The 15,937-nt window shown below is 59.1% G+C and overlaps 2 protein-coding genes across 3 annotated transcripts; one reads left to right on the plus strand and one right to left on the minus strand.

Moving 5' to 3' along the window:
• Nucleotides 1-2,309: 2,309 nt before the first annotated feature.
• Nucleotides 2,310-7,065, minus strand: GPR142 (G protein-coupled receptor 142). Its single transcript, XM_081161778.1, has 3 exons — nucleotides 6,922-7,065; nucleotides 5,977-6,135; nucleotides 2,310-5,348 (listed from the first exon to the last, which is right to left on the minus strand). Exons 1-3 carry the CDS (start codon nucleotides 6,944-6,946, stop codon nucleotides 4,486-4,488), a joined length of 1,047 nt encoding a protein of 348 aa, XP_081017904.1. The 5' UTR covers nucleotides 6,947-7,065; the 3' UTR covers nucleotides 2,310-4,485.
• A 2,908-nt stretch (nucleotides 7,066-9,973) lies between these two features.
• BTBD17 (BTB domain containing 17) lies at nucleotides 9,974-15,841 on the plus strand. 2 transcript variants are annotated; one of them, XM_081161961.1, is made up of 3 exons: nucleotides 9,974-10,155; nucleotides 12,828-13,104; nucleotides 14,519-15,814. In XM_081161961.1, the coding sequence occupies exons 2-3, from the start codon at nucleotides 12,884-12,886 to the stop codon at nucleotides 15,624-15,626; spliced, it is 1,329 nt and encodes a 442-aa protein (XP_081018087.1). In that variant the 5' UTR covers nucleotides 9,974-10,155; nucleotides 12,828-12,883; the 3' UTR covers nucleotides 15,627-15,814. The 2 variants fall into 2 exon arrangements, with proteins under 2 accessions (XP_081018087.1, XP_081018086.1); XM_081161960.1 differs by lacking the exon at nucleotides 9,974-10,155 and adding an exon at nucleotides 11,183-11,333 and having other exon boundaries at nucleotides 14,519-15,841.
• Nucleotides 15,842-15,937: the final 96 nt, after the last annotated feature.

Raw genomic sequence — 15,937 nt, forward strand, 5'->3', positions numbered from 1 at the left:
TAAGTCAGGCCCTAACCCTCTTTCTTCAGAAAGAACTAGAGGGGGGCCCAGCTCTCCTTTCTCAGGAAGGTGAGGGCCTGGAGGCAGGTGGCGCACCTTTCCCCAGGGGGTTCCCCTTTCCAGGTTTCTTAAATAGAGGTATGAAGGCTGGAGCAGGCCTCAGACTAGAGGAGGTGGGAGTCTCAGGGTGCCTGGGATTAGGCCCCCACCTTCTCTTCTCCCAAATGGCCAGGACTAGGCCTGCCACCCTGATCCTCTCCCCCATTCCCCAGGCTGCAGGTTGCAGGTTGGCAAGGTCAGGGGAGAGCTGGGGGGGGGGTAAAGGGGAGGGGGAGCAGAGGAGACAAAGGTGGGGCAGGCAAAAGACTGTCCCTCTTGTGACCAGAGGGACAAACTCAATGGCAGCAGCTCCAGGGACATCTCCAGGGCAATGGCAGGCGTGGAGGGCCCCTGGTCCTGGGTCTCTGTTCTGCTCGTGACTCACTGTGGGGTGTGGCAGCCTCCCTCCTTCGCCTTCCTGGTCCCTTTACCTCCATCCCTGTCGTGTAGGGCCGCTGCCAAGGCTCTAGCTCCCTCAGAGGGCAGGATGCCCAGGTGGCTGCTGTGAACAGGACCCGCTGGCCAGGGGGTGGATCAGGTGGACCTGGACTGGAGCGGGGCGAGTGGGACCCCAGAGGCGCTGACCGAGGCTCCCGGGGCTCTGAGCCCAGAAAGGCCAAGCTCCTCTGCGGGGAAAGCAGGCCAGCGGGACCTGAGGCCAGTGGGAGGGGCAGCTGGACCTGCCGGGGAGGGTGGAGGGAGGAAGGCCATGAAAGGGCCCTTCACACAGTGCCACACACGGGAAACCTCTCCAGCCACCAGAATGAGCTGAGAAAACTACAGCCACAGCCTGGCAGATGGACGCAGCTTCGTGGCTTCGGGGTGGAGGAGGTGACAAAGGGAACAGCTGAGCGCTCCCACCCAGCTGCTCCAGGGGGCTGTGGGCCCCGGGCAGACCGTGTCTTTGCAGAAACTTGGATCTTCCCTTAAAGCCGGCCAGCGGCTCCCAGTCCCTTCTGTCCATCCTGCAGCGCCCCCTGCTGTCGGAGCCGCTCAAGCTTCCCCATGACAAAGGAGGCGGGCGTGGGGGGGCCAAGATTCCCAAGACACCCCCATGCCAAAGACTGTCCTGTTATCACTTCCAGCACGTCTGTAACCTGGCTGACCAAAGGGCTCAATGTTTCATTCAGAAGGTGTGGTCCCTCCATTTGGGCGACTCCAGCCGATTGTCCAGACGCCTGTCTCCCTGAGCCCATCGTGTGCCCTCCCATCACCCTTGGGAGGAGGTGGACAGCTATAGGGTTTTTTTACCCAACCAGCCTGCATCTTTTTTTTTGACAAAAAGAAAAAGGGGAAAAACTGAAGCCCCTCAGGGGAAAAACACCGGTGGGAAGAGGTAGTGGCCCGGTCAAGGGAGAGAGGACGAGCCCTGGAAATCGTCCCAGAGTTTCGACATCTTCCAAGAAGAAAGGAGAGATCACATTTAAAGACAAGACTGGCTCTAAATCTCTCTACGCCAACCACAAAGAAGAGAAAGGTAGAGGAACATGTCACTTAGAGCTAAGAGAAGAGTTACCTCCATCAAAAACTCGTACCCAGGCACTAGCACTTCTCTCTAAAATAACCCCCGTGCCTCAGAATGTGAATTTAAAGAGGCAATTCAGTTAAAATGAAGCAGCTAGAGTGGGCGCTAGTCCAATCCGACTGGTGTGCTTATAAAAAGAGGAAACTTGGACACATGGAGACACCAGGGATACGCCCCCAGGGAGGAAAGGCCACAGAGGACACAGGAAGAAGACAGCACCTGCAAGCCATGGAGACAGGCCTCGAAAGAAACCAAACCTGCTGACATCTTGATCTTCAACTTCCAGCCTCCAGAAGTATAAGAAAATAAATTTCCGTTGCTTAAGCCCCCAGTCTGTGGTATTTTGTTATGGCAGCCCTGGAAAACCAGTACACACAGATATAGAGACCAGAAAACAGTTTGCCAAACAACTTCCAAACCAGAAAAAATCATATCTAGACTTGGGAAGACATGAGTGAAAGATGCTTGAAAAATAACTGCCCTTAAATATTAACAAAGACTTGGTGATAGAACATCCGCTAGCAGATTGGACAGAGTGAGAAAGAAGCAGAATTTCCCGAAGGGTTTCTGTTAGCCAAGTATTTCAGCAGATGGGCTGGAGGAGAGAGGGGGTCTCCTTTCTCAAGCCTCCTTCTCTAGAAACCATCGGGAGTTTAACAATAAAAATGCACGAGAGAAACAGGAGCAGTTTTAATAATGCTTTTAATTTACATTTCAGTGACATACTTATCAAAGTGACAATCTCTTCATTTCATCAGAGGTTACCAGAATGTTAAAAACGAACCGCTTCCTAATGCAACTTATTAGGAAAATATGTTATTGGTTCCCAAATCTGCTAAGTCCAAGACTACGGTCAACAAAATGGTTACAACACTCAGGAAACAGGTGAGGTGCCGTTCATATTAACGCCCGGCTCCTCGTGGCTCAAAGCCCCCACCTGTGGGAAGCTCCACCTGCCTCCACCGCCTCCCCACGTTTCCAGAAGCTTCCCCAGTGCCTCCCTGATTACGAGCGTCTCTCCTTCAGGGCCCTGTGGATTTTACTCAGGGTGGGAGGCAGGCCCCTCCCCAGCTGTGTTCTGTTTGGTTCTCCATCCGAAGGGCACCTTTCCTCCCAGGGCCTCCTTCTGCAGGGCAGGCTTGGACCCTGGGGCTAGGCTGGGGGCTGGACGTCATCTCACCTTCCAAGGGCCCCTCTCCCTCAGGGGTGCCTGCACCTGCACCTCCTCCTCAGTCCTTCAAAAGGAATGAAGCCCTAGTGCATCAACTCCACCCACGGGCACACCCGTGTGCCCGCAGGGGACCCCCATGTCCCCAATCCACTCGGGGCCAGCCGAGACCACGGAGTGGCAGGAATGGCGAGACTTCCAGGTCCCTGATCCTTCCTCTGAACTCCTGGGGCCAGCTGTCTCAGAATTCAGAATTTTTCAGAATAGAGAAGGTCATGTGCTGCCTATTTGGTGTTAGGTCTCGATTCTAGCAAGTGCGGGGCTGCCGCCTGGAACCACGCAGTCAGCTGTTCATCGTCTCCCATGGGTTCAGGATGGATTTTGCCACTAAACGTGTTAATGGCAAAGTCAGGAAGAATGTTCTGGTTTTCAGAGCGTTTTGATGTTTAGAATTGTGGGTAAAGGATTGGGGACCTGCCTTTTCCTCCTTCTGGGAGTGGCTGAGAGTCCCTTCCTGAACGCCCTGCTCTGGGTAGGAGAGAGGAAAAGGGAAGGACAAGCATTTATTGGGCACTGACTGTATGCCCAGCACACATCTGGCTCTTTCACCTGTGTGACCCCATTAAGGGGATGGGTGCTGGTGGGGGCCCGGCCTGCACCTCCCGCGGCTCAGGGGAAAGGTCAGCTCAGCCTGACCGGGAAGCAGAAAGCAGGCGCCTAATGTGTTTACCCAGCGCCCGGAGCAGGTGGGAGGTCCATCTGCTAGCCTCTCCCAGCTGCCGCTCCAGGAGAGGGGCTGGAGAGGCTGGGGGGCTGCACTGAGCCGCGCGGGGCCGTCTCAGATCAGGGAGCCATCTCCCCCCTCCCCGTGCCCGAGGCGAGGCCTTTCTCTAGGTGAAGTGGGCTCTGGGCGGGGAGAGGCCTCCCTTCCTGCGCTCCCCTCCCCCGCCCTGGGCTGAGAGGGCATTTCCTTCTCACACAGTCCTGGCAACAATGACGCCAGAAGCCCCGGGAAGCCTGCAGTCCCTGAGCCTGTCCTGGCTCCAGGGCAGGGAGTTAAGTGGAATCAAAGCAGAATGACCGCAGCCCAAGGGGTCGTGTCTCCTTGGAGCTGGGGCATCTGCTTTAAGCCCACCCCCTGCCCCACGCTGTCCCCTCCCGGGGCTCCGCCTCACACACTTGGTTCCCCAGCCCAGGAATCCTGGAGACACCTTTCCTTTCACTGACGCCAGGGGAGGGAATGAGAGGTGGGCCCCAGGAAACAGGGTGGGCTGGAGACAAGTCATATCCATCCATCCATCCATCCATCCATCCATCCATCCATCCTGCATTCATCTATCTTTTCATTCACTCATTCACTTGTTCATTCATTCATTCAACCAACATTAATTTTGCCTTTCTCATGTGCCAGGTGAACTGTCCCTCACAAAGGAATGCCCATGGCAGCTGCCATTATTAGCCTGTGCCTGGCAGAGTCCTGTCCTTGTCCCAGGAAACAGGAATTTCTGGGAAAGCAACGCCAGAGTTGGATAAATTGTCCTCCCTCTACTTGGAGGGGGCACACCTGAAGGAGGGAGCCTCTCCCTCTGCCCTCAGATTGCAAAGGGTATGGACAAAGTTTTGTGGGCACAACCACAAAGGCCCAGCACCTCTGGCCCTGAGCCACCTCAAGCTCGATGACTGGGCCCCACCTCTACAACTCTGTCCCTTCGGGGAATCCTGGAGGCTTCAGCACGGGCTCCACCACCGTGCCCCCTGGCTGTGACCCCAGGATGCAGGGCAGGTGGGCATCGTGGATGACCTCTCGGATGGTGGCCCGGAAAGTCTTGCTGACAAAGCAGTAGAGGCCAAAGTTGACGACTGTGTGGAGCATGGCTACCATGTTGGCCACGTCCAAGGCCAGGTGGACCCTCCAGTCCCGGTGGACGGGGGCCACGTAGAGGTGGTAGAGCATGACAAAGATGCGGGGGGCCCAGAGGAAGGTGAAGAGCGTGGTGAGCCCCAGGAGGATGGCCGTGCTCTTGCCCAGCCGGGTGTGCAGCCCGCTCGGGCCCCTCCTCCGCAGGCGGCAGACGATGGCCGAGTTAGTGACCAGGAAGACGCCGCAGGGGATGAAGTAGACCGTGAGGCAGTGAGCCCACTTGAGGGCCTCGTCCAGGGCGCTGGGCGGGTCCGGGTCCCTCCACACATCCAGCCACCAGTAGAAGGGGATGCCAGTGAGCAGGGCAGCACCCAGGACGATGGCAATGTCGCGGCGGGTCCGGCCTGGGGAGGACGCCGCGCGATGGTGCAGGGGGTGGCACAGGGCGCTGTACCGGTCAGCCGTGAGCAGGACGGCGATCCAGACTGACGCGTGGATGGCGGCGAACTCGAGGATGTGAGCCGTGTGCACCACCGCCCGGGGCACCGGCACTGCCCTCTGCAGGAGGAAGCCCACGAACACGATGACCACCTGGGTGACGATGTCCGAGGCCGTGAGCGCCAGAAGGTAGCAGTAAGACGGCTTCCTGGTCCTGGCGGCAAGGCGGGCCAGGGCCACCGTGGTCAGGAGGTTGACTGACAGTGACCGAGGCCACGGGGGGAGAGATCGGAGGCGTTAGGCCTTGCTGTCCGAGGCGATATCCTCATGTCCCCCACCTGCCTGTTCTGGCTTCTCTTTCTCTTTCCAGATTCTTCTTAAAGCTCATCTTGTCAGACAGCTAACCAGATCAGCCCTGCCCTGTCCACCCGCACTCGGTCCCGCCCGCACTGACCACACAGGCTTCCCTGGAGACAGGCAGGGGAGGGGAATTCCCCAAGGCGAGGCCACCTGTCCTTTCCTGCATCTCCCCCCCCCCCCCCCCCCAGGTCTGCTCTGAGGCAGTGGATGAGGCAGGGAGCTTTCGCCCGAGTCCTGCGTGAACTCAGTCCTGGGAGCGTGACCACTGCTGGGGGTACAAGGGAGCTGTCTGCTTTGGTGAAACCTTGGGTTTAGCTTGAGTCCCCCAAGTTCTGGCCCCTCACATTTACTCCCCACTATGCTTTGTTCTCCAGTGACCCAGATCACCTCCATAAAGGCAAGGGGAGCCTGGGGGGGGGAGGGGGGTCTATGATCCTGGGTCCCAGGGGTCAACATAGAGGATTGGCTTCCATCAAAGGAGGACCCCTATTTCCCCAAGACCCCAGCCCCCAGCTGTCCACTCACCAGGCAGCCCCAGGCCCAGCAGGACGCTGTAGTAGATCATAGGGATGACACCGGCCACACACGGGGACCTCTCTGTGGTCTCTGGCCAATGGCCTTCAAGCTCCTGGCTCGGCCCACTGCCATTGGGTGTGGGCAGCATGGTCGCTCGTGGCTGGCCAGCTAGGAAGGGCGGAAGGGCTGGGCTTAGAGCATTTGGTCTCCTTCCAGCCTGGCCTGGTAGCAGCCCCACCCTGACCCTGGCCCTGACCCTGAGGTCATGATTCACCCCTGCTTTGTGCAGACCCTCTGATCAGGCCCAGCCAATGACAATCTCTGTTGCCAAGCCCACCCCCCACCCCTCAGAGGCCTGGCTTCCCCAGTGATGGGAAGAACCTCTCCGTGGCATTTCTTGGTGCTATGGAGATGATTTCTCCACCACATCACTTCTGGTGGGTCTTCAGATTCCCCCCTGAGCCTTGCTCCCACCAGTCTGAGCGGGAGGGTCTGCAGAGGGCCTGGAGCAGCTGTGATTTGCGTAAGTACCCTGGGTGATCCTGACCCACCGTGACCCACAGCAGCTGCCTGGCTCTACTCAACAGTGGCCCCTCTCCAAGGAGAGATGGTTCTACTAGGGTCTCCTCTCTTCTAGGCTGAAGAGCATCCCTCTTCCTAGGTGAGCACTACTGGAGCTAGAATGGCCCTGGTTGACCAATGGGGAAACTGAGTCCAGAGGGGTAAGTTGACCTCCCTGCAGCCCTCAGCCCACACTTTAGGCCTTTAGGTTTAATCTTCTAGTTTTGATTTCCTGCTGAAGCGCCCCCCACCATCCCCCTGCCCCCTGCTGAACCTAGTTCCCCCATCTCATGGCCCAGTCATTATCAGCTTCAAGCTCCCCAGCCCGGGCCTCTGGGTTCCGTACCTGTCCTTCCATCTGATTTACCTCCTACCCAGTTCCAGATACTTTACCTGTCTCTTGTCCCTCTAGCCTCATGCTCCTGGGTCCTGAATTCAGGGTCACCTTGTGGCTTTTCCTGGGTGTCCCTGTGGGTCCCCCTCAGCATCGCCAGCTCTCCAAGCAGTTGTTTGCCCTGCAGTTTTTCCAGCTGCACTGAGCCTGTCGTGGCAGAGAGGTAGGGTGGTGGGAGGAGGGAGGAGGAAGGAAAGGGTGGGGCTGGGCCTCAGGGGAAGAAGCCTATATAGTGAGAGCAGCCGGAGCACACCCGGGCCCCTGAGGGTGCACGGGCAGGGCAGGGTGCATGGGCCGGGAGGGAGACCTTGGGGAGAGGGCAGGGTCGGGGCTCTGGTGCTCCAGGACACTCTGGGAACTGACCGGGGCTCAGCCAGGGACATCACACCCTGGGGGGGCGACTTTGGGGAAAGGCAGAAGGATTTGGGGAACTGACTCTACCAGCATCAAAGAGAGGAGGGCAGGTCTGCAGAGAGGTGGGGGGATAGGGGGGTGGAAACTAGTGCTGCGGGGGGGGGGGGGGGAGAGACGAGGTCGCCATGGGCAGGGCCCAGATCTGGAGAGAAACCTCATGGGGCAGGCTTGAAGGGGTCAGTCCTGCAGCTGCTGCGTGTGGTGGGACCAGGAGGAGGTACCCAGGGCCTGCTGGCCTGGAAGGGTGTCTGGAAGCCCTGTGCAGTGGGAGCTGTGACCATCAGAAGTCTGAGCAGCTGTTGTTTTCCTGGCCCTGGTGAAATGGACCATCTCTCAAGAAATATCAGTCACTGGCAAACAAACACCAGCCGGTGTGTGTGCCCTGGAGCGGCTGGAATCTGCGCCTGGCCAGCCCCGCACCTCGGGGAAGAGTGACCAGTGCAGCCCACAGTAGGCATCCCACAGTGCCTAGACTGACTTGGAGGAGAGCTGAGGCCCAATCTGAAATCGCTTCCCACGCTCACTAGCCTTCTGGCAACATAGCTGCCTGGCTTCCAGGTTCCCTACGTTGGATCCCACATCTGGGGCTGGAGCAACCCCCCCCCCCCCCCCCCCCCCCCACCTCCACAGCCACTCCTGCAGCAATCACAGGAATCTTACTTCCCCCTGGTGGCCATATCCTGACCCTGCAGGCCTCTGAGAATGCACTGGCTTTGGCTGGGTCCCCTGGTTGGCACAGTGGGACCAAAGTAGAAACTACCCACTCAGGCCCCCAGGGAGAGTGTCCAGGACCCCAGCCCCAGAATGCAGTAAATTCCCAGCAAGCATGGATGATTCCCCAGGCCACCACCTCCCCGCACCATGAGGCTCTGGGTGAGCAGGCGCTGCTTACAGTCCAGTTTGAAAGGCCAGCCATGTGTGAAGCGCTCTGCCAACACTTCCTGAGCACCTACTCTGTCCCTACACTTGTCACCCTCATGGCAGCCCCACACACTAACTTTGGTTATCTCCACTTCACACAAGAGGAAACCAAGGCTCAGAGAACCTTGCAGCTAGGCTCAGGCCACTCAGATGGGGAAGGGCATTCCAGTTGGGGGAACAGCGTGATGGGGGGTGCTGAGGCAGGAAAATGAACGTGCCACCTTAATGGGACAGCCTGGGTTCCGGGGAAGCTTTAATAGTGTGTGAGCGACTTCAGGGAAAGAGTCCTTCTTGAATGTTATTAGTAGGCCTTGCTGAGTCCATGGGGCCTGGGACCTAAGCTCAGTGTCCAAGGAAACCCTAGCCCAGGAAGGGAGATGTCACAGATGCTAGGGAGGTTGTGGTCTGGGAGGGGCCAGGTCTGGAGCCGCCCTCCCAGGTGGGTATGACCGCAGCCCAGCACCTGGTCCCCCACCCTACAGGTCAGAAACTCCACACTGCCTGGAGCCTGCAAGAATCTTCCGTTGCTTTAACAGCCCCAGAGCGTCCTTGCCCCTCAGGGTCGTTATGGTAACCTGTAAAGCTTCCCAGAAAGGACAGCCTGGGGTTGTGGGAAGAGATGTCGAGCAGAAAAGTGGCATTTGTGTCCTGGCTCTGCCTGTTCCCGGCCGTGAGACCAAGTCACGTAGGTTATAAACACTCTGACCTGGGCAGGACGGAACCGTCTTCTGTGGCACTTGTTCTAGGCTATGAGCTCAGCAGGCCTGCACTCGAGGATTCATGGAGCTTCCAGATCCTCAGGGCAAAATAAAGCAGAGCATTTCAAGTCCTCTGTCTCCAGAACCGTACAGGGCAAATGGCTTCCTTCCTCCCCCTGCTCCAAGACGTTCGAACACACACACACACACACACACACACGCACACACACACATGCACATGCACACGCACACACAGGCGTGCACACACGCACACGCACGCACGCACACACGCACGTGCGCACACCACACACTCTAGCAACCCTCAAACTAAAAAAAGAACAGAGAACACCTATTCCTAGAAAGCCAGTCTCAAAATCATTGGAGGAGCTTTGGGGATAACGGAAGGTAGAAATAGTAGGAGATGGGGCCTCCCAGGGACGGGAATCAGAAGGGACCCTCCCGGTCTCCGTGGTAACCTGGGGCCTCTCCAATCCTTGCACATTTGAGATGCCATCCATCTAACTCTAGATGTACCTGGCTGTACCCCACAACCATCCAGGATGCTTTGAAAATACTGGTGCAGGTGGGCTACACTCCTAGAAAGAATATACCTCTAGAAAGACTGCCGGAGTCAGGAAGCATGCTTGCCAAAATACCGTTTTCTGAGTAGTGGGTTCTCCTATCATCGTCTTTTTCTAATCAATACCATGTCCATTGAAAAGTACTATGCATGGAAATCAAATGCCCTCAGAGGCCCCGACCCATCACACTGAGGCTCTGTCTTGCTGGGCTGGGCTGGGCTGGGGAGGGGGTGCAGCCCACGGGAAGGGCAGGCGGGCAGCCAGTGGGCGAGGGATGGTGGATCTGGACAAGGGGAACCAGGCGTGAAGGTCGGGGCAGCCGGAAGGGGTTTCCACTGCGCTGGGCAGCTCCATCTCTTGCCAGCCCGGACGAGGCAGGTGCCAGGCCTAATTCCTGCTCCGTGGCACCAGAGAGGGGGTGGAGCTGTCGGGCTTTCTGTGCCAGCCAGGGGCAGAAATCAATGCATCGAGCTGGTCCCTGGGATCCAGAGAGCAAGGGAGGGCAGGCTCCGACCCACCTCCAGAGCCTGGCCTCGGAAGAAACTCTGCGATGGATCTCTGGGGAACCCCCCACCCACTTCATCAAGACTGAGCCAAGCCCTACTAACTCCCTAAAAAGGTGAGGTCTCAACCCCACCCATCTACCTACCCACCCACTTCCCCAGGTTCCAGAGCCCCCCCTTCTCTGTTCCTTTATTTTTACAAGAGCACTCCTCTGCACTAACCCATGGGAGATGGTGTCCTAGCTCCCTGCCTCAGTTTCCCCTATGGTCAGGGTGGGGTGCCAGGTCTGCTGGGTGTCTCCTTGTAACTCTCGGAAGGGAAATATTATAGTTGAAAGTTGAACAGAAGCTTGTAAGAGAAGTCTTACAAGGTGAACCTTGAAACCTGAAGCTACTTGGGAAGTGAATTAAAGGAAGGGGTGACAGGGAGACGGGTGTGCACCTCAGCATCCCCAGTCCCCGTGTCCAGTGGTGCATGGGGTATGGAGCATCTGCCTTACACCCAGCACTGCCATCTGGGCTCATCTTTTTTTTGGCGGGGCTGGAGGGCGATAGTCACAGCCCATCACCCTTCCTAGAGTGTGCCAGGAACATTCTTCCACAAAAACCATGAAAATGACCCCAGTTACCTATGGGCCCCTACTTGAGACCCTTGCCCTCCTCGCTGGAGAGCTGAAGGGAGAGGGGGAGGGTGGAAGCCTGAGCTGTCTTGTCCCCTCCCCTCCCAGGCCCTTCTCTGCAGCCTGCTCACCAGGGTACTGCAGCCAGGATGCTGCCAAGTGCTCAGTGCCAGGGCAGTGGCTGTGCCTGGAACTTGGGGGAGGGGGCTGGGGACCCTCTGGGCCAGTGCTGTCAGTGCCTGGAGCCCCTTGCATGCCCTTTGGAGAGCCTAAAACTTCCCAGGAGAGGAAGGACTAGCTCTGCTGGGTGGTAGGAGATGGGGGGGAGGGCGCCGGATCTGTCCCGCTCAGAGGCCCAGAGCAGCACAATAGCCCCTGGGGCTGCCACTCTCGGGCTTAAGAGGTTGCCTGGGCAACAGCTGGGGCCAGTTTCCACCAATCCATGGCTGAGGCTGGGTGGGGGGAGGGAGGCTGGCCAGGAAGGGGGGTGCCATCCCCTTGTACTCGGTCCTATATAAAGAGGAGGGATGTAAGAGCAGTGGTCTGGGCTTCGCTGTCCCTCCTGTGGACTCGGGGGAGGGGCACAAAGATGCTGAGGCTGGGCTGCACCAAGCCTGGGTCCTGGGGCAGCTTCTGGGCCATCCTGACCTTGGTGGGCCTGGCTGCTCGGGCAGGTGAGTGGGCAGTGGGTGGGGTGGGGTTGGGGGACAGGGTGGGGGGGCAGGATTCTTCTCCTTAGCTGCTCCGAGGCAGGAGGAGCACGGAATCCATTCAGTCTTGGGGGAGGGCAGCCTGCCTCAGAGGGGAGGGGCCGGCTGAGGGCCAGGGTCCTCATGACAAGAAGACCCTCCCACTGCCCATTGTCGCAGGCCGCTGGCCCCAGTCAGAGGCCCATGGGATACCATCAGCATTCAGGTCCTTCAAAGTGGCAGCTTGGGGAGGCGGGGCTGGCCAATTACCCCCTCCTCTCTCACCCTCCCTTTCTCCCTCCACCTCCCCCTTCCTTACACACAGACGCTCTGCTCTCCTGTGAGCCTCCTCTACAATAGCTCATACGGGCTGCGGGTTTGTGGGGGGAGTGGTGGGGTGGGGGGTGCCCATCTACTGCAGTCAGCCGCCCTCCTTGCCTCTCTGAGGCTCCTCACATCCCTCCCGGCCTGGGGAAGCTGCTGGCAGCATTTTCTGTTACTGAGTTTTCTCTAACTGAGTGCATGTCCCCGCCTGACCCTCTGGCATCCCTGGAAACAGGACAGAAGGGCCCAGCATGGAGCTACCACAAGCGTCCCATGCCAACACCTGCTCAGCCTCTGTACTTTCTCTGGTCCCCGGCAGGTCAGCCACTGAGCGTGGACTCTGTCTCACAGAGGGGGGTCCAGGAGGGCAGCTGGGCCTGGAAACAGCTCCCCCCAAGCCCGCAGCCTCCACTTAGGCTCCGCGCTGCCCCTCCCGTAGCCCACAGCCCCCTAGCCCTCTGGCTCCCAGCTCTCCCAGCCCGGCCTTTTCAGCAGGGCTGGCTCTGAGCCTGGATGCTCAGCTGCAGTTGGCTCCTTCTCTCCTCCCCAGCAAGCCCACCCCTGGCTCCTGGACCTAAAGCAGCCCCACTCCCGCTGCTCTCACCTCCCTTGTTTATCATATTCTAAAACTAGAGCGCTTGTCTGTGTACTTCTTGTGAACTTTTGTGAGCATAAGGACCTGGCTTGTTTGGATCACCGCCATATTCCAAGCTCCTAGGAGAGTGTCTGGCACATAGTAGGCGCTCAATAAATATTTGTTAGTGAATGTATCGCTTCTGATAACCCCTCCGAAGGGTTAGCGGGACAGTGAGGGGTTCTACCTTTGCCTAGGGGTCTGGCATCATGGAAACCAGTTCTGGGCATCTTATCCCACACTGGTTCCTGACCTCTCTCTTGATCTGCTAGGAATCCATCTCCCTTCCAAGAGCATCCTCTCAGGGTCTGCTCAGGTCAGGTTTACAACTTCCCCCATCAGGATGTGCTACGTGTACACACTGGAATCCATGCACTTCCTGGGCACAAACAGGTGTGTGCACAGCCTCCTCAGGCCCATATCCAGGCACACACATCTCCAGGTGGTCCCTCTGCACCCCTAGATCATGGCCTCTGGCCCAGGTGTCCTCTTAGACTGTTCTGTGTTCCCTCCTGCTGCAGCCCAGAGAGCCGATGTCGGTGGCGAGGCAGCGGGCACCTCCATCAACCACTCCCAGATGCTGCTCCAGCGCCTGCAGGAGCTGCTGCGGCAGGGCAATGCCAGCGACGTGGTTCTGCGGGTGCAGGCTGCGGGCACCGATGAGGTCCGAGTCTTCCACGCCCACCGCCTGCTGCTGGGACTGCACAGTGAGCTGTTCCGGGAGCTGCTGAGTAACCAGAGCGAGGTGGTGCTGCAGGAGCCCAGGGATTGTGCCGCTGTCTTTGACAAATTCATCAGGTGGGGAGGGGAAGGGTTGCGGGGGGACTTCATCCCTTCCCAAGCTCCAGGCTCCTCCACTCACAGACTCACGGAAGCCCTGGCCCCTTAGAGGTCATCATGTCCACCTCCTGGATGTCACTAGGGTGAGGATACCACTACCTCCTCCATCCCTGCCCCTGCCTATGGCTCAGCGGTTTGATGTCAGTTACCAAATGCCCTCAGAGCTGTTTCCAAATCTGGCCAGGGGAGCTTTTTTTTAAAAAAAAAAAATCCTGGGCTCCACCCTGGATTGCTCGCTTCAGGTCTGGGGTTCAGCAGTCATTTTTTAATTTTTAAAGCCTCCATATGGCTTGTTGTCTAGCCAGGTTTGAAACCACAGGGCGAGGGAGCTGAAAAAGTTAGCCAGCTCTCTCCCCCTCCTGCCTCCTGCCAGTGCACAGCACAAGGGGTGCCATTCACACTGTAGTCTGAGAAAGTAACCCTGCATTAATGGCTTAGACAAGACGGTTGCCAGGATTCCAGCCATCACGCCCAAGTTCTAGGCAACAGGACGAGGGACAACACAGGACAAAAAGGGTCTTCCCGCACCCCAGGTGGTTCTACTTAACCAGCCTTCCCCTCAATCCCATACTGCACCTCTGCTGACGTCTCACTGGCTGGAATTTAGTCATATGGCCATACTCACTAAGAGGAAGCCTGGGAAACACATTTTATTCCCAGTGGCAAACATGCGGAGCTGCAATGCTGGTTGAGGGGCTGGTATCTGGATGTCACTGCCACATCCCCATTGAGTGTGTGCCAGTGGGGACTGGCAGGAAGGGCAAGCAGAGGGTCGGCAGCAGATGGAGACAGAGAAAGCGAGCAAGAGTGATAACAGATGAGAGGCGAAAGACACGGTGAGAAAACCAAGACTGCAAGGAAAAAGGGGGGAGGGGAGAATGGGAATTAGCCTGTGTGACCACCTACTTTGTAGCAAGTATCACTCACTCTCCAATTGTCACCAGAACCCTGAGGGGCGGGTGTGATTCCCCGTCCTAGGAGTTTAACATAAGGTTGAGTGAGGAGTCAAGCTCAATGGCTTGTCCATTCATAGAAAGTAGGCGATAGGACTTGACTGTGAACCCACAACCGTAGGAGCCACGTCTGTCTTGTTCTAGCATAGAGCTCGACATTTGAGCATCTAATAGATGCTCAATAAATACGTGCTATTTCTATTTCTCCACGAGAAATGGGAAGAGGAGGCTGGGAAGCAGAAAAGGCGTGAGAGGAAAAGACAGGAAGCCTCGGGACCTCCCGCTCTGTTCGTGCCCCTGATCACAAAGCTCCCCACCTACGGCCAGGTCCCCCCTGGACTCAGAAAGCGCAGCAGGCCGGGCGGGTGGGCGGAGGTGGTCCGCTCCGCCCCCGCCCCACATCGGCACCTCTTTCGCAGGTACCTCTACTGCGGCGAGCTGACGGTGCTGCTGGCCCAGGCCATCCCGCTGCACAGGCTGGCCACCAGGTACGGCGTGGCCTCGCTGCAGCGGGGCGTGGCCGACTACATGCGCGCGCACCTGGCGGGGGGCGCGGGCCCGGCGGTGGGCTGGTACCTCTACGCGGAGAGCACGGGCGACGAGGCGCTGCGCCAGAGCTGCCTGCAGTTCCTGGCCTGGAACCTGTCGGCGGTGGCGGGGAGCGCCGAGTGGGGCGCCGTGAGCCCCGAGCTGCTGGCGCAGCTCCTGCCGCGCTCGGACCTGGTGCTGCAGGACGAGCTGGAGCTGTTCCACGCCCTGGAGGCGTGGCTGGGCCGCGCGCGGCCGCCGGCCGCGGTGGCCGAGCGGGTGCTGCGCGCGATCCGCTACCCCATGATCCCGCCGGCGCAGCTGTTCCAGCTGCAGGCGCGCTCGGCCGCCCTGGCGCGCCACGGCCAGGCGGTGGCCGACCTGCTGCTGCAGGCCTACCAGTTCCACGCCGCCTCGCCGCTGCACTACGCGAAATTCTTCGACGTCAACGGCAGCGCCTTCCTGCCCCGCAACTACCTCGCGCCCGCCTGGGGCGCCCCGTGGGTCATCAACAACCCAGCCCGCGACGACCGCAGCACCAGCTTCCAGACCCAGCTGGGCCCCAGCGGACACGACTCGGGCCGCCGCGTCACGTGGAACGTGCTCTTCTCGCCGCGCTGGCTGCCGGTGAGCCTGCGGCCCGTGTACGCGGACGCGCCGGGCGCCGCCCTGCCCCCCGCGCGCCCCGAGGACGGCCGGCCGCGGCTCGTGGTCACGCCCGCCAGCAGCGGCGGCGACGCGGCCGGCGTGAGCTTCCAGAAGACGGTGCTGGTGGGGGCGCGGCTGCACGGCCGCCTGCTGGTCCGCCACGCCTACAGCTTCCACCAGAGCAGCGAGGAGGCGGGCGACTTCCTGGCGCACGCAGACCTGCAGCGGCGCAACTCCGAGTTCCTGGTGGAGAACGCGCTGCACCTCCACCTCATCGTCAAGCCCGTCTACCACACCCTCATCCGGACCCCCGGTGGCCAGGGGGCGCGACGCTTCCCGATTGGGGAATAAAGGCCTGGCATGGGTGGCCCGAAGGGACTGGGAGGGGCGCTGCAAGGGGGGGGTGCCTACACTGGACCCCGGAGTCACCGGGTGCTGGTGACGTCGGATAGAGCCCCGGTGAGTGGTAGACCAGATGCCTGGTTTCAGAAGCTGATTTCAAAGCTCACTGGAAGGTGTTTTTGGCTGAATAAACCGATGCTCGGAGACGCAAGGATGATTACACCACCCAGCCCCCAGGAAAAGTCAGCCCAAGGGGGGGGTGTCCCACAGATCTAGGGGTTCCCTGTGTTTCATTAGCTTTTCCCCAGGCTCCCCACCCC

The sequence above is a fragment of the Miniopterus schreibersii genome (genome assembly GCF_964146895.1).
Source record: "Miniopterus schreibersii genome assembly, chromosome: 16".
Lineage (NCBI taxonomy): Eukaryota > Metazoa > Chordata > Mammalia > Chiroptera > Miniopteridae > Miniopterus > Miniopterus schreibersii.

Coding starts and splice junctions, on each gene's coding strand:
- GPR142 (XM_081161778.1), bottom strand. CDS start 6,946: ATGAGGCTAGAGGGACAAGAGACAG. Junction 6,136..6,921: donor GCTAGAGGGACAAGAGACAG/GTAAAGTATCTG, acceptor CGCCCTTCCTAG/CTGGCCAGCCACGAGCGACC. Junction 5,349..5,976: donor GCTGGGCCTGGGGCTGCCTG/GTGAGTGGACAG, acceptor GGTCACTGTCAG/TCAACCTCCTGACCACGGTG.
- BTBD17 (XM_081161960.1), top strand. CDS start 11,249: ATGCTGAGGCTGGGCTGCACCAAGCCTGGGTCCTGGGGCAGCTTCTGG. Junction 11,334..12,827: donor GGGCCTGGCTGCTCGGGCAG/GTGAGTGGGCAG, acceptor CTCCTGCTGCAG/CCCAGAGAGCCGATGTCGGT. Junction 13,105..14,518: donor GTCTTTGACAAATTCATCAG/GTGGGGAGGGGA, acceptor CCTCTTTCGCAG/GTACCTCTACTGCGGCGAGC.